The 23,746-nt window shown below is 39.0% G+C and overlaps 2 protein-coding genes across 3 annotated transcripts in view; one reads left to right on the top strand and one right to left on the bottom strand.

Annotated features, from left to right (window-relative positions):
* ATP10D (ATPase phospholipid transporting 10D (putative)) overlaps positions 1-9,557 on the top strand; it is a 39,584-nt gene extending 30,027 nt beyond the window's left edge. Inside the window, exons 18-23 of the mRNA XM_058803648.1 lie at positions 105-230; positions 620-820; positions 3,366-3,446; positions 3,702-3,806; positions 5,138-5,325; positions 7,322-9,557. Coding sequence (XP_058659631.1) covers positions 105-230; positions 620-820; positions 3,366-3,446; positions 3,702-3,806; positions 5,138-5,325; positions 7,322-7,679 — 1,059 coding nt within the window. The 3' untranslated portion in view covers positions 7,680-9,557. The remainder of the gene's footprint in view (positions 1-104; positions 231-619; positions 821-3,365; positions 3,447-3,701; positions 3,807-5,137; positions 5,326-7,321) is intronic.
* Positions 9,558-10,835: 1,278 nt separating this feature from the next.
* Positions 10,836-23,746, bottom strand: part of CORIN (corin, serine peptidase) — a 119,859-nt gene continuing 106,948 nt past the window's right edge. For both annotated transcript variants that reach the window (XM_058803488.1, XM_058803489.1), the window contains exons 18-22: positions 22,852-22,901; positions 21,206-21,380; positions 17,337-17,608; positions 15,675-15,808; positions 10,836-15,225 (exon numbers count right to left, since the gene is read on the bottom strand). In XM_058803488.1, coding sequence (XP_058659471.1) covers positions 15,043-15,225; positions 15,675-15,808; positions 17,337-17,608; positions 21,206-21,380; positions 22,852-22,901 — 814 coding nt within the window. In that variant the 3' untranslated portion in view covers positions 10,836-15,042. The remainder of the gene's footprint in view (positions 15,226-15,674; positions 15,809-17,336; positions 17,609-21,205; positions 21,381-22,851; positions 22,902-23,746) is intronic.

The raw sequence follows: 23,746 nt of genomic DNA, 5'->3' as shown, positions 1-23,746 counted from the left end.
AAATAAAAATTTCCAGCAGTTGGTAAGTTGCTTGGTTGTTGGTATCTGAAGCTTGTTTTTAACAGTTTTGTTATAGCATATCCTTTTCTTCTTGTGTGTCACAGGCTGTGATGGCAAGTGACTTTGCAATCTCTCAGTTTAGACACCTCAGGAAGCTGCTGCTTGTCCATGGTCACTGGTGTTATAGGAGACTTACCAACATGGTGCTTTACTTCTTCTACAAGAATGTGGTATGTAGCTGTCCCATTCTAGGAGAATTTTGCGTATTTTTGACCACTGTTAGGTTTAGTGAGACTTTATTTTCTTTTTTCTCTTCCTATTGTGAATGGTTTCAAAAAGCATGTGTCAAACAATTCAGTTTCTCATTTGTCTGCAGAGGCCAGAGGCTCTTATTTCTTGGACTAAATTTCCCAGTCAAAGCCATTGTTTGATTTCATGAAACAGTGGGTGAGGGGCACTACTAATATGGTGGCAGCACAACTGTTTCAGCAAGTCATGTGTGATTTTTAAATGTTTCCACAGATTGCTATAACCAGACCTAAGACCTACTAGTTTTTCTCTTGTTTTTAAAGCATTTGTCAATGGCTAAAATTTCATCATGTCATCTTTGGCTTTTCAGACCTATGTGAATCTCCTGTTTTGGTACCAGTTTTTCTGCGGGTTTTCAGGCACTTCAATGACTGACTACTGGATCTTGATTCTTTTCAATCTCCTTTTTACATCGGTGCCACCCATCATTTACGGTGTCTTGGACAAAGATGTATCTGCAGAGATACTCATGGAACTCCCACAGCTTTACACAATGAGCCAGAAATCTGTGGTAGGTTACAGAGTGCTTGGCCTGAAGCAAAATGAAATGGTCAGCATTTGAGCCATTTCTGCCTTTCTTTTATGTTTCATCTCAGATAAACATTGTTTTAAATTCTCTGTTAGGAAATGTCAAGGCCTGTGCAATATGTGCACAAATAAAAACCTGGTTTTCAAAAGATTTTTTAGGGTCTTTTCAGTAATAGACCCAATCTTATCAGACATTTGGATGATAAAAGAAATTCAAGACTTTGGGTAAAGGGATGTACTAGACAAACATTGTTACCAGCATGTTTATTTCATTCATTGTGTCAGCTGTCCACATTCTTCCTCAAACTGGGAGTTGTTTGAACAAGATAAGGGCACTCTGTATACTCTATTTTTTTTCTTTGTCATGTAAAGGTCTCAACTGACAAAGAACCATAGCAGATTAATTTCAAATAATCCTCAAAGAACTTCTGTCAGTCAGGGTACTTTTCACCCTACAGGTATGTTCTGAAATTTGCCTTCCCATGTGAAAACACTATACATGATACTGGTCTGTCAGTAATTTCTGTCCAAACTTTTAGCACAGAAAACCAGAGGGAGTGGGACAGTAGTTTATAAATCAAAATTATATAACTTAGTGAGGTTTTTCCTGATTTCTGCTTTGCTTAGCATGAAATCTAGCATAATTTTAAATTTATATTTCTAAATATTTAATAATTAAAATAATATCTTCATTATAACAATTGAAGGCAGAGACATACTGAGCCTGAGACAAAATAGGTACTAATAGTCCAGAAAGAAGAAACATTGACTATATGAGTCACCTAAAACTCAACATTTTCTTTATGATCAGATCCTACAATATCATGAGAAGGCATTTCTTTACCATTATTTCCACAATGCCTTTAATAACATGCTTGAACTTTTGATCAGCCCTGCAGCGGTCAGGCAGTTGGATCACATAATCCCTTCCAACTGAAATATTTTATTTTGTTCTATTCTACTCTATTCTAACAAATACTACTAAAAAAAAAGAGCTACAACGTATTGTGTGCTAGCCTTGTCTCATTTATTATAACCTAGTAGAAGTTTAGGTCTGGTCTAGAAGGGAAAGAAGGTTATACACTGAATGGACAAATTGTTTACTTGTTTGTAGACTTCTACTTTTCTTTTTATATACACTTAAATACTTTATGTTTCTTGGTTTACAGTACTTTTGAAACACAAAGTATTCTTTAGGTACCAATCCAAACCTGTGTAGATTGGCTTGAGCAGGTCTGTGCTTTGTCAGTCAAAGAATTTTGTTTAAGTAAATGTTGCAAGGCCTCATTATTTGTTTTGATCTTCAGGATATGTACAATGCAGTGATCTGAGCTGAGATGCAGGTTTTGAAGCAACATAATCAGAATTACTGCATTGCATAATATATTTTCTTCTTTTCCTTTTTATTCCCTTATCTTCTGTTAGTTTTTTTGTCTTTTGTCCATCCCATCATTCCTTGCTCTGTGGTTGGAGTTATTATCATTTCCTTTCGTGCATGGAAGCACATGGAAATAATTGCTTGGACTTAAATACAGCATAGAAAAAAGAGAAGTGCTTTAAAAGATGGAATAAGATGCAACATCACAATATTGCACCATGACATCATGAGTGTAGAGCTTTGTATAAACCATAAAAAATAATGGAACAGTAAATGGGATTCATCTTTAGTAGATTAAAGTACTTTCCTGAAAGGCAGTAAGTTTTCCACATCACTTTCAGACAGTGGTTCAGTTCTTAAAAAAGGGCTGAAAAGCTCTTTGGAAAAACCCATCTCTCCAGTAATCATAGAGGACATCCTGGATGATTGGGCTTCTCACCTCTGTGTCTCACCTCAGTGCCTGAAGGAATGGGACATAGCTGAGCCTGAGCACAGGCAGCTATGGTTTCCTAGGTGGCTGATCTGTCATAGCAGTCTGCTGCTGCTGCTGAGGGAAAGTGTCTTATTCCCTTCTCCTTTTTTTCTTCCTGTTCCCTCTTCATCCATGTAGTTAAACTGTTTTCCTAGTGCCAGTTATCCCATCAGGTCCTCCCAGGAGCTGATTTAACTCACTAAAAAATCAATGTGTTATTCCAGCAGAAAAGTGAGTTGGTTTCTCACATCTGATGAGTTAAATTAGCTCACAGAGGAGTCCCATCTACACAGAAGAGTCAGACAGCACACATAACAAAAAGAGATGGAGATAGAAGAAGGTGGGACTTGGTATTCAGTGATGGCAAGCTGCAGGGTACTTCCCTGTCCATCAGCCCCCTCCCCTCCCTGGGACTCAGCTGAGGCTCTGGTACATCCATTCTGATAGGAACAGCTGCAGGATCAGAGTTCCCAGAGCTGGCTGCTGATTGAAATACTAAATGTTAGTGTGGAGGGAGATCTTTGTTCTAATAACTGTAACACAAAAGATGCCTTTTTACTTGGAAACTAACTGGAATTACTTCTGTAGATAATCTTTCCCCAGATCCAAATTAATGCTAGTTAAGGATGCAGCAATTTGTTCAATTTGTTACAATGCCATTATGTTTTTCTCTTACAGGCTTACTTGCCTTCAGCTTTCTGGATAACCTTGCTGGATGCTTTTTACCAAAGTCTCGTTTGCTTTTTTGTGCCTTACTTTGTAAGTGCTGGCTACAGAATATATTTATACATTTTGACTTACTTAAAACCTAAGCAAATTAGAGAATAGAATTAAGTATTTGATTTTTACTTCCTTAGTATATTCCATGGTATATGAATGTGTACTAAGATCATCATTGGAACAGAACTGAACTGTGTATGTACAAATATGTATGCTATTGAAGTTATTCATGCCACTTCATGTTAGGACTGTATATAAAGAATATTTGACACTGACCACTGTCTTCCTTTACAGACTTACTGTGGCTCAGACATAGACATTTTTTCTTTTGGAAACCCCATAAACACAGCAGCACTCTTCATTATGCTGTTACACCTTCTCATTGAGTGCAAATCTGTGGTGAGTACTTTGTTTCCCAAAGAGTATATTCCTTACAGAGTATGTGCATACAGCTTTCAGTAAAATTAAAGGGAAGAGAGGTCTTCAAATACAAAACAGAATAAGTATGAAAGGGTCAAACCCTAAATATTGTATTTATGTGGTCCTGTGAGCTCTCCTAACGCATCTGTCATTGGAACCAATAGAAATATGACTAAAATTAACAAAACTGGTCCTCAGAATTATTTTTTAATAGTGAAATGATCCTGCTTTCTTTTAAAGTAGGGTGGTTTGAGGGATGTTGAATCCCCCAAACTACCCTACTTTTACCAGTTTTGCAAATGGTCAAAAATCCACCAGTGATCTGCTGAAACTTCTTTGGTTTGCAAAGTTTGCATCTCAAAGACAACAGTGTAAATTGCTGAATTTGAATGCTTGGAATTGATTTTCTCTGTGGCCAGGATAAACAGCTCAGAGGTGTATTTTGATACCAGAACTGGAAAACCAATATGCTAAGAAACATTATTTCAGTTTTCAAGTCTGCACAAGCTAAAGCATCTGCCTTAGCTTGGATAAATCTAGAGTACTTACAAGGGTAATACTTGGGGGTTTGGCTTAATTTTAAAGAAAATACAATAATGGGTACGGTAGAAGAACACTTATTAATGAATTTTGGGTTTTCTTTGACTTTTTAGAAGTATTTTTAGGATTGTTTTGTAGTGGATGAAATGTCAAGTTGTGATTGTCTTTTCACTGTTCTTTTGAGAGTATGACAGCCATAATTAAAATGTCTTTATTGAGAATATATATATAGCATGGGTGTATTCACACTCTGATTAGAGAACTTAAATGTGTTTTGTTTGGCATTTTTTAATGTTGACAGGCTGTAAGAACAGTGACAATGTTGTTTTCTTAGTAGCTGCTATGGCCATTTAGGTGTAAAATTACAGAAAAACTCCAGTGTAGAAAGGTAACCAACGTCTCAAGCAAGATATATAAAGGTGGTGTCATGTGAAGATCTCACCTCCATTTGCTTGAGAAAGCTTTCTGTGCTACCAGTGAATGAGGTAGTAATCTGAGGCAAATGTCTTTCACAAAAGAATGAAAAGCTATGAATTTATGAGAATTTTAAGAAATTAAATGTCTGGAACACCTGTATACTGTAGAAGGAAGGCTCCATTCTTTCTGGATTGTTTTGTATGAAATTAGGAATATTATCTGAACAGATGTATCCTCTGTTACATTCAACAGCTGCCCTTGGAGGAAAAGTGTGTATGTTCATGTAAATACAGACATAACAGTCTTTCTATTTTACAGCTTAAATCTTATTTCTTTCCTTGCTGGAATTGCAGACATGGATACATGCAGTAGTTATCGTTGGCAGCATCCTATTTTACTTTGTGTTCACTCTGGCTGTTGGAGCAACCTACAAAACCCACAACCCACAATCAGACTTTTACTGGATCATGGAAAAGCACATGACAGACCCAGTATTTTACTTAGTTTGCCTCCTGACTACTTGCATTGCTCTGCTACCCAGGTGAGTTTCTGTTATAAAATTATAGATTACTGCTGTTACCAAAACTAGTTTTCTGTGAGTCAGTGATGTTATGAAACTCTGGCTAGGTCTTTCCTCCCTAGCATCCCACAGTAAAAATGAAGATTTCATTAATTTATTAAACCAAGATATATGAGGACAACTTTTTAGTTCCATTTAGTTCTCCAAGCAAATTTCAGTAATAAAAATTTTCTTTTGTGACTTATATAATATTAATTATTGTCTTTGGAGGGCAAAGAAACAGTAATTTTTGTAATCACAGAGTTCATAATTAAATATACATATCAGTTACATTAGTGACAAGAGTTGGACATGTACTATATATAGACAAAGAAATACTGTGCTTAGTCTGTGTTACTTTGTGAAATGATTTTCTGTTTGAAATTTATGTGATGAATATGTACAAGAGTATTTAGAGTGAAGAATGCATGTACAGGCTTCTTTGTGGGTTGGAAACATGCTGACTAGATTCACAAGGGGTCTTGATATTTTTTTTGTCTCACTGAAGTTCAAGTTTAATAATTAATTCACCCTGGAAGGGCAGTAGTATTGGGTGGAGGTGGAAGACTCCAGTATGGTGAGCAGGGAGACACCTGAATGAGCCAACAGAGCAAACCAAACCATGTGAAAGCCAGTGAAAGAGACTTCATCAAACCTTCCCTTTAGCTTTCTTTCGTAGCCACAGCTATCTTCATTTCACTGCCTGAGCATGAACTCAAGTCTGTAGCCTACAGTGAAGTGCCTCCAGTGCTAATTACTCATTGTTCTGTGTTGTGTCTCTTTCTTTCCCTCTTATATCATTTCAGAAAGAAGGAGACTTTAAATTGAATTGCACAGACAGTTACTGAGAAGAGTTGAGGAGATAAGTGCCGTCTCCTGCTCACCTGATGTAATTTAATGTCATTAGACACAGTCTGAGCACAGTTTCTGGATCAAGTGCTGTAGTACAGGCTGCATAAGTTATCAGTCCTGCCAGCAGCAAAGCTGGCAGAGCCATGCCTGCAGATGCCTGCAATGGCCACCAAGTATTAAGTCCTGTTTGAAAATGTCTGATCTGTGTCTCAAGCATGTCATCAAGAGTTTTAGTGCACTCACTGGGGATTATGACTGATCTGATCTGACTGATGATGGCTCACACTTCAGCAGAATGACAAACCATGAAGTGCAAGAAACACGTGGTTTTCTGTCCCTGCTCTCAGCTTGGTTCAGGTGGTGACAGTAGAGCCTTTTCTTTCACACACAGTAAATCTCCTCTACATGACAAATTATTAGATAAAGGCTGTTCTGAGACCTTTTGGTAGGGCTGTAGAGAGCCAAGGCAGGATAAAGGTTTCAGCTTGGTGGCTACTTCCAATGTGTGGCTGTTGAATTTTGAAGATGGCAGTGGTTTTCATGGTGAACTAAAGGCAAACTATTTAGAAATTGCTTAAGTCAAAAGTACTCTCCCTGTGTCAACAGGGAATCAGAAGATTTATAGCTGTTGTGGCTAATTTCAGCTTTTCTACTGCAGTGATTTGAAGCAGAAGTACCTATTATGGGACAACTGCTGTCACATGCATGTTTTTTCCAATGTTTATTTCTGATATGATCCTTTGTATGGTCCTGAAAAGCCTCCACCCAGGGCATTGTGAAACCAGGGTGTCCTCTGCAGCTTCTGGCATGAGGGAGTGAGATTGGGGCTTCCACTGGAGGTTTAAAGAAGTTCTCTTATGGAAGGACAGACATTGGATGCCCTGTTGCCTGAAAATCCACTGCAAAAACCTGTGATTTAAACCAACCTAAATTGCCAGTTAAGTCAGTTCTCATATCATAGAATTATAGAATGGCCTGTGTTGGAAGAGACCTTAAAGATCACCTAGTTCTAGTCCAAGAACTAGGCTTCAGGGCTACTTGAATGGTGTTTGGTTTCCTTTAGTCACTGGAAACAGTTTTGGGGTTCCTTTTAAACTGCTTATTTGTAACTGTGTTTATTTTGTAGGTATTTGATAAGAGTTCTCCAAGGAACACTGTTTCCATCTCCGGTGTTGAGAGCCAAGTGCCTTGTCAGACTGTCCCCCAAGGAGCAGAGGAAAGAAATTAAGAGATGGAAAGATGAGTGCAATGTGAATTATAGGGTGGAGCTCCAGCCTACTTCTGTGCCATCCAGCTCAGCTGAAGGTGCTGTATCAGAGGAAGAAAGAACTGACAGTGTTTTGCCAGCATCTAAAACACCTTTTCAGACCTGTTCAAGAGATAGGTTATTAAAGAACACCTCCTTCTTACCAGACATTCAGGATGAGTCTGGGAGTACAAGTGGCTTGAACTCTGAAGAGACTGAATTTACCAAAGGGAAATAATACATTTGGTGGCAATAGATCATGTGCCAAAGTCTCTGTGTGTGCTTCTGAAAAGGGCAGCAGTGCTGTAACTCCAGCACACAGAGCAGTTTTGAGTTCTATTTTGTGTGAAGAAGATGCTTTACTGTATTTTACAAAGTTGGAATGCTAGCTGGTTAAAGACAGGAGTAGTAACTGCTGATTTCTGCCATGCTGTGGTTTTGTTTTCTTCAGCCAAGGTAGATGACAAACACATTTCCTTAAAAGCTTGTTTGTAAGACTTTGCCGTAATTTATTAAGATATTCACAGTCTAAATGTCTGAATTATTTTTTATATTTCTTCACACACTAGACTTTGCATACTTCTTATTTCTTGTATGCAACATTGCATAACACCTCGTGGTGTTATGGACAGTGCATTGCATGAATGTGGATTCACAGAGTCCAGTTGAGGTAAGTCAGCCTGCTCCCTTACACTGTGCCCCAGAACCCTAGCATGCCCTGGCATTCATCAGTTGCTGAAGAATGAAGTAAGCTACAGGGCTGGGATGTTGTGTTACTGGTTGGCTTGTTTCAAGACTTTTTATTACATGTTGTAGTGTGTGTAGACAGTAATTTATGTAAGCAGTGTAGACCAGTTTGCTCACCAGGCTCTTGCATGGGCCATCTCCCTGCTGGACAAACACAATTTTAACCATAAGAGGGAAGCCCAAATGAGACATATGTAACATGGCTCCCTCACTGCCTTCTTCACATAAAGAGCAAACCCTAAGTGCAGCCTTTTGTTTTCCATGTCAGGTCATCCTCCAGGTGTGTCACTCCATTTTGACTCCATGTGCCATTTCACGTTGTCTGCCACCAAAATGGACTTTTTTCCTACCTCACCCAATTCAGATGTTGGCTGGCTGTCTTTTCTCTAAACTACCTCATGCCTGTACTGCAAAATTGTCAGCCAGCAGCAGTGAGGAGCTCCAGTCTGTCTTCAGGTCTTCTCTTACAAATAGCAGCTTTTAGCTGGTAACATCCCTCTTCTTCACTCTCAGGTGCTTTAAAATTTCTCCAAGCTTTTATAATAATCAGCTTATGTGTCTCTAAAGGCTGCTCAAAAGAAGGCATCTTGCATTGCATGTCTCACATTTAAGTGCTGTTGTTCATGTGTCTCCCAAGATAGATGAGTCCTGCCCTCTGCCAGTTTTCCACTGCTCACACACTGCACAAAAATTGGCTGAGGTGCATGTGGCAGCTTCTAGATTCCAGACTCTAAAATACTGCCTCCTTTTTACTTCCATTCCCAAAAAGTTACATGGACAATTTAGAGAGGAGCTTAGGAAATCTGTTTGTATTCACTAGCACCTGTTGAAATAAACAATTTCCTCAAACTGTAGCTGCTAATGAATTATTGGTGCTGAGCCCATTTTTAGTTCTGTTACTTTCTCAGACTTTTCTGTTTTCAAATTGCCCAGATTTGTGTGCTTATTTTTAGGCACCATGTTTCAGGCAAGGGCTCTGCTTTCTAATTGAACCATGAGCTTTCCACATCAATGATCAACATTACATATTCCATATCTTTTAAGATCTCTGAAAGAATTTAAACAAACACTGTGAGGTCTGGACAGCTGCTGCTATACAGGGCAGATATTGGGGGCATGCTGAGTTCATTCAAATGCCAGTCACCACATGTAACCAAATGTTTAAAACAGCTCTGTGTTCAAAAGGTAGAATGTAATTAGGACTGACTCTATCCCTAGTGTAAGTGAGGGGAGAAAATGTACTTTTTTTAGCCTGTAGAAGAAAAGTAGTGGAAGGAGAAAGTGATGACAGCCATTTCTGAATTTTTTTTTTTTTTTTAGTTCGGTTCAACATATGATAAAATGTTTTTGGTAGGTTCTAACATAAAGAAGAGGCCTTTGAAGTGACCGCAGACATTCAAACTCCAAGAGATCATGTTGTTTTGAGTTACTTTTTCAGATGTTTATCTGAAGCATCCTTCTTGCTGTGGGGAGGCACCTTGCTATGAGCATACTCCAAATTTCCCAAGTGGAACATCTCCGCTTTCTCTTCAAGAAATGAGAGCTGCAAGGCTGCAAGTTATGCAGGGAGACAAGCTGGTACTGGGGCAGAATCATACAGGAAGAGAGTTACTGGGATGAAGTGAAATCATCTACTCTGCTCCACAATCCCAAGGCAGGCTCAGCTCCACCCTTGTCCTTCCTAGTGGATGTTATCCTGCTGTAATGAACTCCAGAGAAACAAGCAGTGCTCTCCTGCCCTCAAATAGTGGTTTTGTTTTCATTATCTTACCTGAATGTTTCTTCTGCACTTTAAATCCATGGCCTCTCTGCACCTGTGGCCAGTGAGAGGAGATTGGTCCATGTTTTACAGGTCTCTATGACTGAGGTATGTTGAACTTTGATGGGGGGGCTCCAGCATTTCCAGTGACCTGAGGGAGTGCAGGCCTCAGCTCTGTCCCCCCTGCCTCTGTGAATAAGAGTTTGGGGACAGCACCAGCCTGTGACCTGCCCTCTTGCTGCCTCTGCTGCAGAAGCAGAACCTACCAGCAGATTTGACAGGTAGATGATCATTTACTGTCAGGAGTTTGCATTTTTTCATACAAAAGCTGTAAGTAAGATCAGAGTAAGATCAGAAGTAAAACCTTCTGACTAAGCCATGGCATCAAAATAATGACATGAAGAAATATGAGTGGGAGTCATCTGTTAGACCCAGCACCAGCTCCATGATGGACATTTAAATTGCTATTATGTGACTCTTTAGAAGCCTCAGCACTCCATTACTCACAACTTAGTGCAGTGAGGCTTTCAGGACACTGATCCTCTCTGCTGAGATTGTAAATGCTTTTGTACCACTTGAAGTAGTGAAAAGTAACACACGTGTGTGTGTGTGTGTGTGTGTTTATTGCATATTGGTACTCCATATTGATTAAAACTGCCCTCTACAGTTGTATTTTATTAGAGGATTTCAACAAGCAGTCTGGGTCATAACATAATTATCTGTTGGGTAAAACTTGCTTTGGGGGTTAGGTTGGGTTTTATTTTTGTTTGACTGTTAAGTTTTTTTGGTGTGGTGGTTGGGTTTGTTGGGTTTTTTTGTGGTGGACAAACAGAAGAAATAGCTGAAGGCATTTGCTGTGATTACTTGCTGTCTTTTATTGAAGGGAGATGAGGGTCATGAGTCTTTAGGAAGAGCTTTAAAATATTAATTGGCCATAACTAAAGTAGTGCCAAATGAAGGGTGGAAACACATTGCACTCCCTGTGCTTCTCAACAGTTCAATGTTCCCTTTATTATTTTTTTTCGCACTGAAAACACCACAATCACCTGCTTGCTTCTCCACTTAGGCACAGCATAATCTGTCTTTTCCATTTTGAAAATAAGCTTTTTAAGAGCATCTCACAGGTGCCTTCCACATGTCATGAAAGGAAGCACAGCATTTACACTTCTTTAATATGAAAACAGACCAAAAGAATCACTTTCAACTGCCCCAAACTTTACAGCTACATCTAGAACAGCCTTAACTCTGATTTTGATGTGCAGTGTTTGACTTACAGAAGAAAGTACATGTTTTAATTTTTTTTTCTTTCTCAGCAACCACACCTGTGCTAAAGATTTGTGGGTGGCAGTCAGCCACAGCCTTTGCTGAGTATTCTGGCAGCACAGTGAGCTTTGGTCTGTTCCTGGGGCACTGTTTGAGCTGATGTTTAGCCTGAGCTGTGTTTTCCACAGCCCCACTGGCTGCAGCACAAGGCTGAGGACTGGCTGAGGACCAGCTAAAGCAGAGAACCCACTGCTCCCACCAGCCCTGGCTCTTGGCCAAGGCTGATGGGCAACTTCCAAATGTGACTGTCTTAACAATGTTCCCATAGATGAATTTCAGTGTGAATTTTGTATTATTTGTTGTTATGTTACTCTTACCCTCATGGTCCTGGCTTCCTTATTGCAGTGGAAAGGTAAATTTTAACAGTGTTAAGCTTCTGTCTGCTTATTATTTTGATTTCAGCATGTGTACCATGTTGTTGAAATTCTGTGTACAACTTATAAGAGATTTTTTATTTAAAACTAATTGCATTCCAGAGCAAAATTATAGAACAAAATGTGTTCAGATTGCAGCTTTAATTTTTCAGATTTCTAAGTTCACAGTAGTTGTCCACAGCAGTATTCCCAGTAATATTTTGTATTGGAAGCACACACACAGAAAACACTAGAAGTTGTACAGTGGTGGTAGTGCCAGAATCTCCACAAGTACTGCAGTACTAACAGGGCTGCTAAAAAAGGTCAGCTAAGGATTCAAAAATGCCTTTTGAAGGCTATTTTTGGCATTATTGCTAAAGTTGTAACTTTTTACCTCCATATTATCATTTAGTCTCTCTAAAGATTAAAACACATGTTCAACAGAAGTTATTTGGAAAATGATTGTAAATTTTTATTAGTACAACTAGAAAGAAACATGTTGGCTTAACTGAGAGTGGCACTGCTTCCATTTGGAGATACAGCTGTGCTAGAAGCAAAACCAACAAACGTTACCTTACAATGAGGCTACACTGTGGGACAAACAGCGTAACTGTGATCACAGCCATTGTTCAGCACACAGGAAAAGGCCTGAGACAGTGGAAGGAGGAGCATGTTTGCCTATTTCATGTGCACACATAAAAAACCCCGTATAAAAATACATCTATAAAATTACAAATTTCCTCTTTATATGGAATGTTGTGTCAGACACAGTCATAGGAAAGGATAAGACCCAAGTGCTCCCTCCTAGAGCCATCTGGGATGGGGTTCAGCCTGGAATTTCTTCAGACTGATCCCATATAGGACAGGCCTGGACCTTATGTTTAAGCAAGCCTCTACTTCATTTCCTGGGAGGGACTCTGGAAACTGGTGGAAGGTCAAATCCAGGTAACTAAAATGTGTAGTTACATGTTATCGTTTGGTAATGCTAATATCTACATGAATGACTTATGTATTCTGGTGCTTTACAAAATTCAAAGCTGCTAACCACAGACCATATCTGGTGGAGAGCAGCCAGGCTGGGTTGCTTATTCTGGAGCAGCACCTCTTTGGAAAACACACTGGCCAGAACCTGTCTGACACCAGCCAGCTGGCTCTAACAACCACTGGGCCACCCACACCTCAGGGAACTCCTGAACCAGCTCCACGACTCAGAGCTTTTCTGCCCTACAGCCACAGAGATCCCAGCCCCAGAGGAAAGCTGAATGAGAACTGAGCTCCAGCCTCCATATCCTTGAGGCAAGGACATCAATAACCTGCTTCAGCTGTAATCTACTTGCACTAGATAAACATGGTCACAGCTGCCTTCTCTCTTTTATAGCTGGGGCAAGAAGAATATTTTAAGTGTTATATCCCTAAGATACTAAAAAACCCCAACACTCAAACCTAGCAAAGCCTCAAAGAGTTTTCCTTCTGAGCATGAAACAGTGACTGAGTAATCACTTAGTTTCAGAATCCATAACATAAATATTGAGTATTTATTAATATTTATGTCTACAGTGCAGTCTAGTGTGACTAGTGTTCTAATGTTAGCAATGTTTAAGGAGAAGATATGGAGAGAAGAAATAAATCTTCACAAAAGCAATAGATCTGTGGAGACAAGTTGCAACATGATTCATAGTACCTGAAATGTCCATGTGTTAGGTCTTTTTTATGCATGTTTTCACATGCAGCAGTCAGTCATGCTATTGACAAGGCCCTGCCGTGCTGTCATGGGGCCGTGCCAGAGGTAGCAGAGAGGATTATTATGTGCCTTAGGCTGGATTCACAGGGGACCAAGCACAGCACTGAAAACACAAATTTTAAATGCATTGTTCCCCAGTGGATTTGTCCTGTAGTCCTCAGATTCCTGACTTGTCCTATTGTGTGGCCTCCTAAAGGCTGATAGCTGTGCAGGACATCATCTACAGCAGTTGATAGGACATACTTCCCCTCTAGCACCATAAAAAGGTGCCAAGCTCCATCATAATCTTTTTCAACCAGATTCTTTTGAAGTTAAGTAAAGGCTCAGTGTCTTACTACTGCACAGAGCACTCCACATCTGGCTACCAAGCACTTGAGCTGGGCTCCTTGAGCCTTTGCTGGTGAAGCTGTTGTATTTTGCATCTGGTATTTCTAATACTCATTTCAACAGAAGCTGGAATCCCAAGTCTTCTATCAAACTCCTTCTGCTTTTTTCCTTTTCCCAAATGTTTTATCTTGCTGTCAAAATTAACCTTTAAATGCAAGGTACAAGAAGAGACCTATAAAAATTACCCAGTTCCCCAATATTGTGACAGTGCCCACACTGCATCTATTGCAATTTAAATCTGCATTTTCCATGTCTTACAAGATGTCCAAACTAGCTGACTCTAGGAGGGAAAACCATTGCAGTGGTATTGCCAATCCTCTTAGGTTTTTGGAGGGCTGGAGATGGTCAGTGCATGCTTTGTATGCTGAACACACATACAGTGTGAGGGGGAAAGCCAGTGGGGCACAGGTTTGATAAATACACTGCTCAGTGTAGTGCTGCTGAGACATGGGTGTTTCCTAGACACATTAGGACATTGGAAGTTTCAGAAGATTAAGTGCTAGAGGCTGTCCACAGAGTCTGAACAATAAAGTTTTGGTCTCTAGTGCCTCCGCTGGCAGTTACGTGTCTGTGGGCCTACTGGTTCCTGCATCACCCCAGAGAGATGCCCAGTCTGGCTCTGGGAACAGAAGCTGTGGAATGAGGACAGTACAGGGGTATGCCTATGCAAATGAACCACCCTGAGGGACAAAATGCACTAGCTCAGGCATGCCAGGAGCATATGGCTACACACCTTTAGAGACCTGCACGTGTGCTTTGATGTGTCCTGTGCCACATGGATGTACAAACCCATCAATCTCTTCCACACCCTCCAGCATGTGGTATGGCCCTGTTGAGAGTTGTCCTTGCGAATGTACATCCTGCAGGGCCGCATGAATGCACAAAGTTCCTTCCTCATCACAAGAAGTGAGTGAAAATGAATGTGCTACTAACTGAATAGTATTAAAATAGGTTATTTTAAAAAGTTCTTCTAGTCTGTGCTACTGCTTAGTTTTAATAGCTGAAAGGCAGAAAGTGGTTGATTCTTTTCTTTTAAGCTTTTTGCAGTGTTTAGAATAGCACCACAACACAGTTAAAAGAAAAGTCAAAAGGATTATTAATTCTACCACAAAGTATATTCATGAGCAGAGGATTTACCAGTAACATACACTGCATATTCCATTGCTCCACAACAAGAATAGACAGAGCTTGAAACTCCTTTTCACAGAGTTTCTGGACTGCAAAACCTTCAGTGTTGAAGTGCTGATTCCTTTTTTCTTTTGTCTGTCAGCATAATCCTTACCATCTGGAGTTAGTTTAGCAGAAAGGTGTGGATATATATTTGTCTTTCAATCCACTCAATAAAATGTGACACGTTACTGTAAACTCCAGGTCCCAAAACCTTGGAAAAGCAGACAGAGCCCCAGGATGTTAAACCAAACAGAGTCCAGCGCCCAGCAGTATGCTCGCACACAAGTGGTCCTCCACTGTCACCCTGCAACAGGAAAGTTAAAATCACTCTATTACACACGTGGCCAGCACTCATCATTAAAGCTATGTCACATTTCCCACAGCCATTTGCATTTAGCAAATAACTCAGCTGTAAAAACCTGCTGAACTGTGTAGCCACATGCAGCATTACCAGTATTTATTACCCATTACATTTGTACAAAAAATAACCTGCAAAAGGCTCATAAAAATTAAAAATTTAACTAATAAAGATAAACCCTAGAGTCTTCAAGCAGCATTTCAGTAGCATGAAGATAAGTTCTTTACACCAATATTAACAATAATAGTAATGATAAAAGTTGGGTTCAAGTATATAAATAGACAGCTGTCATTCCTAGAATACATAAAGTACGCTATACCTAATTAACATCACAGTGTTTTTATTTCTAAAAGCAATTTTGTTTCTGGAAACTTTCTCCTTACAGAGAAGCCTACCATGCAAGAGTCCACGGTGCCAGATTCGTAGCCTGCACACAGCATCCTGCTGGTGATGATTTTCATGTCAAAATATGACTGGCATTGCTCTAAGGAAATTATGCGAACCTCTCCTTCTTGAAGCTTGAAAGGCACTGAAAAGCAGAATTAGGTGTTTACTATACACAAAATCACAAATACTTACCTATTATGACTCCATGAGGTATGACAAACGTTTCCACTGGGATACATTATAAAGATTGCTCTCTATATATGTATTAAATGTAAGGAGCACTAGGTGTTGCATTCTGGAGAAGGACTAAGCACACAAGGACTGGTGTGACATTTGCTATTTATTGAGCATTCACACCTTGACATGCTGCAATTTGTGACTTATAAGATGGGGGCAGTAGTGGCTGGAAAATAGTAATGTGGGAGAAGTGGACAATAGGTTTGATTCACTGTTCCAGGGTAGGACCTCCCTGTTTCTTGGTGTCTGTCATGGTAAAACTTGGTAATAATCAGAACTATTTTGGCTATGTTTGGATAAATTTGACTTACAGAATGTACCAGGAACAGGAAATCAGGATCTGAACCTAATGAAATTATTGTAATATGTTCAAGAGACAATAAAAGACTTCTTCCTAGTCCAAGCAACTTAATGAGCTCAAATTCTAATCAAATTTGTTCAACCTAAATGCTATGTAGCCACAGTGGGTTTTGATGCTTCCTAGCATAAAACCTTTAAAATCAACTCTGACTACATTAGAGAACAAAAAACTATTTACCAGTCTGCAAAAAGAACCTGTCAGAGTTTTTCTCCTGACATCATGTAGAGATATTTTAGATGGGTAGAGATGCCAGTAAACAGCTTACCATTCCCATATCCAGTTTAATTTTTACCTCATCTAAACTGGCCACTACAACTGAAGTTCCACTGAAGCAATACAGAAAGAAAGATTTCCCTACCCAATGTATGGAAAAGCCATCCCTAGTAATTACTATAATAATAGCAAAGGCAGAAACACAATGGCTAGTGCACTAAAAGTGTTGGAGCCAGACTAATTTGCATACTCTTCATGCAGAATTATTTTACCTGACCAAAGATTTACATAACACAACAGTTCTTGACAAGGATTGTGGCAGCCCCAAAACAAGAAAACACACTAACCTATTCAGAGGTACAAAAACAACACTTGTGATTGTGGAATAATTTGTCCCACAAGTATGAAATAATTCATGACCCTGTTCCTCCAGCCTCTATGCCAGTGCTTCCAGTGTCCCCAGCCTTCTCTGAACTGAGAGGGTTTCTGAAGAGGTGCTACCTTTGCAATACTGTTCTGACTGCAACTTAGACAGGTAAAGTCATAACTAACGTGGGGGCGTTTCTTGATAGAAGTTTCCAGATCCTCAATATTTTTAAAAATCAAGTCAGTGTCTAAGTAAGTATTACGGAGCATAAATTGAGGCTGCTGCTTGAAAAAGCTAGGCTATAGTCACAGCTTGATCCCTTCAAGAGTAGTTACACTTCCCCATTATTTACTAAGATCCAGTAATAGTATAAATGGACAAAAGTTTGTAACATTATCACTTATTGGATTAACTCAGTAGAAGCTTCACAAGTTTTTCAAAAGTCACAGAAATACTCTTACTTTTCAAAAGTCACAGAAACACTGAGCTTACTTTTGTTGCCCATGTGTCCCCAGCCTGTGATGTAGCAGTAGGTGTCTGGCTGAACCAACTGGTTCTTGCTGGGCAAGCAGACAGGTCTTACATAGCTTGTCTCGTTGATGTTCTCATCAAGTTCCACAATGCTGATATCATAGTCTACAACTGCTCTGTTGTAGCGTGGATGGAGGATGATGGTCCTCACTAGTCGGGTCTGCATGAAACTTGATGGATGATCAAGATTGCTAATCCCAAACACTACTTTCCAGACAGCTGCACTTTCTCTCCTTTGTAAAAAAAAAAAAAAAAAAAAAAAAAAAAAGAAAAAAAAAGAAAAAAAAGTGACATTTCAGTCAAGGTTTTTCGTATTTCTTACAGCAAAGATCTGAGCAACAGAATTCAATGCTTTTAATTTCCCTCCTGCTTGCAATCAAACACATTAAAGCTCACTCCATCAGAAGATATGTAACCATCTATTAGTTGTTCTATTAAAGGCTGTCAATGTCATCCCTTGGATCCTTCCCAGCGTTACACACGCTCACTGGTGGGCACATCATGCAGATTTTGCTGGGGTGAGAATATTTTTCAGTAGTCTGCTGCTGACAGCAGTTAAGCCTCGCTGAAAACCCTAAGGAGTCTCAAATAAGCAATTTTATTGTGTAAATTAAATGGTTTTGATAGCCATGGGAAAAAAAACCTTATTTATTCAGCATTCAGTCTGTGCCAAGTATACTTTCTATGCCTAAGATCAAAGGTTACTTTGACTCTTAAATTTTTTTGAGACTTTTTTGGTAAACATACAAGACCACAAAGCAATGATACATATGATACAGGGGGGAACACTGAACTATTGTTTGTTGAGACACATCAGAAAAGCCTAGATTTTATGGAAGGCTTCGAGGCTGTAATCTCTCTGTCCTAACTGGTCACAGGATTAGTCGTGGGTTCTTTGTGGTTTCCAATTGGTCTGTGATGCTAAAAGCTCTCCAAAAAGTCACCTTTTTTCACAACTGCTGAAAGACAATTCATGTAACTAAGCACCTTTGACAGGACTGAAGCTTATTCAAAGCAGTGCAAGTAAAAGCATGCAAAATTTCAGCTTTTTGATAGTGCTCAAGAGGATTTTAATTCCTGTAATTTGTAAAAAAATGCAGTTGCTGAATCAAGACTATGTTTATCTTAAGAGTTAGATGAACATTCTGGCATTTAAGACTGTAATGATCATTTTAGCATCATGATCAATTCATGAGCTGCTCCATAAAGTTACAGAAATGAAGTACTGAGAATATTTATATACTACTGTGTTTATGACCATTGTAAAGTAGCATTACCTAGAGAAATAAGTAGTCAGCCAGAATGCATTGTCCTACACATTAAAAAAATCTCTAAATGTTTTGGTTACTTTGATGTAAGGCATTTCAAAATGGTCTTGAAACAACTCAAGGGGGACTATAATAAGAAAACTTGCAAACAACAAAATATTAATGCAGCCCTTTTTATTTATGCCCTCTACAAGTATTCATGGCTATTTGTATTGTTTTTATATGGTCCTTATGTTTTGTATTCCAAACTTCGCATGAGTTTCACAAAATGGAGCATTTTGTATAAAGGACGAGAACATTTTAAAATCCCTTTATATTGATGTATTATCTGGTTGGTTTGGGAAATTTTTAAAATACTTTATGTAAAAAAAAATTGTGACAAAGAATGGTCTTGCTGATGATACTTAAGCTTACAAAAAAAAAGTTCTTACAAATGAATAATTTCAAGGTTTCAGCTTCTGGGTACATCCTCCCCAGTCTATTCAGAAAGGCAGAAGAGAAATAAGTCCATATAACTTCTCAGTCAATTATTAGACCAGAATATCTTAGTACCTTCAGGTCTTTAGAATATAAATGAGAAAGAAGTTATACTATTAACTCACAGGGATATTATGCAGCTCTACATGAGGAGTAAATAAACAGCACAAAAATGTAGTGGCACTTTTTCTGCATTTGACAAAACTGGGAGAATTTTTACTTTATAATGTGACAGTTGCTTTGCTTATCTTTCAGTAATAAGAGGAATCTTATCCAGGAAATTCAACAGCAGTCCAATATTGCTGAACCTCTGTCTCACCCTTTATTTTAGATCACCAGGAAGTGTTCTTCCAAAGGATCGGAAATGTTCCGGGAGTGTATTTAAAAATAGATGGAGAAGGAAGAGAAACTCCTTCTGAACCCAAAATCTGATAAAATACAGTACTCTTGTTTGTATTACACAGGTTTAGCAAACTGTTAGTTTAGAAGGACAAACACCAAAAACTTAGTTTTTCAGAAATAAAAAAGACGAAATTTTTACTGAAAAAGTGAATGACTAACACTATTAAGAAATATCAGTTCAAGAGAATCTTGCTTAATATAGAATTTCTGCTGCCTTAAACATAAAGGAAGTGTTTTGTGCAGTTTAAAATAATTTGCAGTTTAAAGCAGGATTAAGTAACCATATGCCAAAGAAGTACTTGCTAACTACAGCAGAAAACACCTGTTTAAATTATCTTTAGAAATTCAATTTAAAAAATTTGGTACATGATGAAATAAATCAGGTAATAAAGCTCCCTCTGAAATCTGTGGTTCATCAAACAGAAATATTGGTTAGCACCAAAAAGTTGGCAATGATCAAAACAATTGCTAAGACATGTAAACACCCTCTGCACTCCAGACTGTCCTTCCACCATGGCCTCTGATACCAGGAGGCAGTCAGCTCTTAATACTGACTTGTTAATTATTGCAATCCTAATGAAAGAGTGGGCTGCATAAAAAGAAAAGGCAGTGATTTCAATATGTCATTTGCACCATGAATAAATACTCAGTTTTTCTTCCTACCAGTGGCCACAGCATTTTTTCAGGGTCTTTTCTACACTGGTACAGAGGATGATTTTTAAACTCATGGCAGTTGTATGAATTAGTGTTATATGGCAGCTATAGAATTAGTGCTTTGGTCTTTTTCCTTTTCCTGTTTCCTGCTAAAAGTTAGGGCATCTTCATTTAGCTTTCATCAGTAGACATGCCAGCAGAGAACAATAAAATGTGAAAACCTAAGCTGATGCCTGTTTGTACCTTTTACCTTCTTTTTAGTCTCCTAAATCCAGGTCTCTGTGACTGGCTGTTCTGCAAAGGTCTTTACCTCTTTACCTACATCCCATGTGTTTGCTAGAGGGAGAACTTGTAAATTCACACATGCAATATGTGAAAAACACTAATCACTTGTTTTTAAAATTTTAAAAGTCTAATAGTAATAAAATGGTTATAAAAATAGTACTACAATTGGTGTAATAATAATTTGGACAATTTTAATTAGGACAATATGAGACAATAGAAACAAAGAGTAATGGACGTCTGGGTACCTTTCTCTGGGCAGCACAAGCCCAAAAAAGGACACACATTAACAGAGGATTAACTCCTAAAAACAATAACTTGTTGCATATTCATACATTTCATACATAATGCATAAATTCTATTCAAATACAGGATTCTGTCTGGTCATCGTCAACTTCTTCATAATCTTAACAGCGTTGTTCTGCCTGAGCGAGGCGGGAAGAAGTTTGTTTCTCCTAAAAATGGAGGAATAAATTCTCTTTCTCTGAAAGATCTATGTGTCTTGTGACTGCTATCTCTGTGCGAGTCTTTTCTTTTAGAAAAAAAATATCTTACACAGCATAGTTTCTATTTTAACATTATGTTATAACCTAAAACTATACTTAACACACTACTTAAGAAAATTAATACAGCATTACTTTCTAACCCAACACACATAATATTCATTTCAACATTTGCGAAAAGCCAATCATAAAACAGGCATTTTTCACACAACACGCGAGCAGTGAAACGTCTGAGCGCTCTCACCCCTCGAAGCAGTGAGCGACGGTCAGGACCCATCTGTTGGCGATGAGCACACAGCCGCAGACGTGCCCGCTGGGCTCGCTCTGCAGGGAGCACTGCCAGGGCCAGCGCCCCGGCCGGCTCGTGCGGCCCCCCAGGATCCTCTTGCTCATGCGGGCGGCGGGGCGGCGGCCGCAGTCTGCGGGGACAGCGGCGTTAGTGGCACCGCGCTGGGCACAGCCCTTGACGTTGTCACAGCCCTGAAACGGCCTCATCCACTGCATTGCTCAGGGTAACCACCAACCAAGGCAAATCACCAAACCAAAGCCTTTGACACACACTTGTATCAAACACTGAGACGCTTTTTGCATCCCTTTGGATCAAAGGATTTGCTCTCCGATTATTAATTTTGTCTGAAATATTAACCAAGCTAAGTTTGGAATCTTGACTTCCTTTCACTCCGATTTCCTGATGGTTTTTTTTCCTTCTAGCTAGTGACATGTTTGGCCTACTTTGTATTATCCAGAAGAATTGCTTCTGGAAATCTGCTCAGTTAATAATAAGGTTTTTCTTAAGTCACGTGTGAGGTTAATGTCATGGTGTTTACTCAGCTACACAGCAGAAAACTCACTTTGCCTGCAGAAATTACTGAATGAGAATATTTGAAGATCTGAAGATGTTCTAGTACTTCGTCCATTACACTTTACAAGCCACTTCCACTAGAAGTTACACCAGACTACCACCTGCCAGTTACTACTCTAAAATAACCCTTCACTTTTGCTTCACTTTCTTTTTTGGATTTGAAAGACGCCAGGCTTGTTATTTATTGTTTGTACTCAGTTAATTTAGAGAACAAATGAACACCACCAGTTTTTGCAACTAGCATCCCAAGGGAGGATATGTTGCCATTGCATGTATGTGGGAATTTAGTGCTGAAGAAATAAACTGGAGCAATGTTTTTTTGTACCTTATAATTCTTACTGTGTTCATTTAACTTCATAGAGTTAGCAACATATGTCAGCACAAAATACCTTCAACGAGACTTCTGAACGCTCCTTTGAGCTTTTGCCTTTCTCTGACAAGTAGAAAATGTTTTGATTGGTTTCCCAAATTTAGCTGCTGTCTTGTAATTCCTTTTCCCTGACTCAACCTACTTCATAGTTCAAGTGTTCTTCAGCAAAGCTCCTCTTGTCTATAGAACATGGTTTCATCAGAGATGAAGAATTTCTGCATTTTCAAACCACTTAAAATTGCCCAACCTCCTGTGCCAACAGACTTGGTCCATAACTTTCTGCTTCAGGTTCTTCTGTCCTCCTGAACTAAACAAATAGATCACAGCTTCAACTCCCAGGCAGACACTCTGCTAACCACTCTGCTGGTTAAGGATATTTTCAGCAGGAAGTTTTATCAAATTACCTTTGGAAACCTAACTGCTGACAGAATTCCTTTAGTGGTATCAGCAATGGGCTACCTTAACACACAGCATCCTAGTCAAAATATAAGAAAAGCTGATGAGACTGAGTAAAGTAGGGAAAAATAAACCAGTGCAAAATTAGATTTTGCAGAGGTGTAGTAAAAAATTCAGAATGAATCCACACTAAACATCTGCATTTTCAAAGTGATTTAAAACATTTTGAAAAATATCTATTTTATAAGCACTTCTCTCTTACCTTCTTTAGTGCAAAAGAGAGCCACCTTGCTTCTGCTTTGACACGTCTGTCTAAATATTGAAACAAAACATGGTAGAAATCTCATTAATTGATTCATTTTGGTAATTTGAAAATCAGCACAGGTATTGTACTCATTGCTGTAATCCAGCTGTTAAAAATTCCCTCAAACTGTAAAAAGACAGTCAAGGAGCTTCTTATGCCAGATCATCCGTGGCTTCCAGCATCTGCCTGAAGATAATTCAGAATATTAGTTCAGCTTTACGATACATTTCATGAGTAGGTGTCATGTATTTTGCAGACTGCCTTGCTCCCTGGGCGTGGATCCAGCTCTGAGGTCAGCTGGGATGCACAGTCTGTCAAGTTCTTATTTACAGCACCTGAAAGCACAGATTGCCAGTCTCCTCTTCCTTACACTCAAAGGACAGGATTTTCTTTGAAATGCCTTTGCTAACAGATGATCTTTCATGGCCTAAGAGTTTGGCTATTTTAAAAGAATCCAGGAAATCTGCAGAAGGTATTAGAACAACAAAAACTTCTGCTTGCTGTTGAATATCTTCAGATAAGAGAGGGAAGAATTGATTTTTTTTTTGCCAAGGGAGGAGAAATCACAATTAAATCCAGCAAACACTGTTGCACAACTAGCTGATTGCCTTTTTATTTCCACAGTTTTTTCATTCCTACTGTGTACATGTTTTTCTGAGGCAGGTGCAGACCTGAATACACAGATCATTTCTTTGCCAGGTAATTCTTTGCAGACTTTAATCCCAGCAGGTAGGCAGCATCTTTAAAACTGCAACCACCTAAAAAGAGGCTGCATTTCATGTTAAATCATAGATACTAATGTGGGCAAAACAACAGTGTCAGCCAGCCCACGAGATTAGCTTGAATCTGGAAT

This window comes from Ammospiza caudacuta, chromosome 4 (assembly GCF_027887145.1).
Source record: "Ammospiza caudacuta isolate bAmmCau1 chromosome 4, bAmmCau1.pri, whole genome shotgun sequence".
Lineage (NCBI taxonomy): Eukaryota > Metazoa > Chordata > Aves > Passeriformes > Passerellidae > Ammospiza > Ammospiza caudacuta.
The sequence above is the reverse complement of the archived record's forward strand: the minus strand, read 5'-3'. Positions and strand labels throughout refer to the sequence as shown.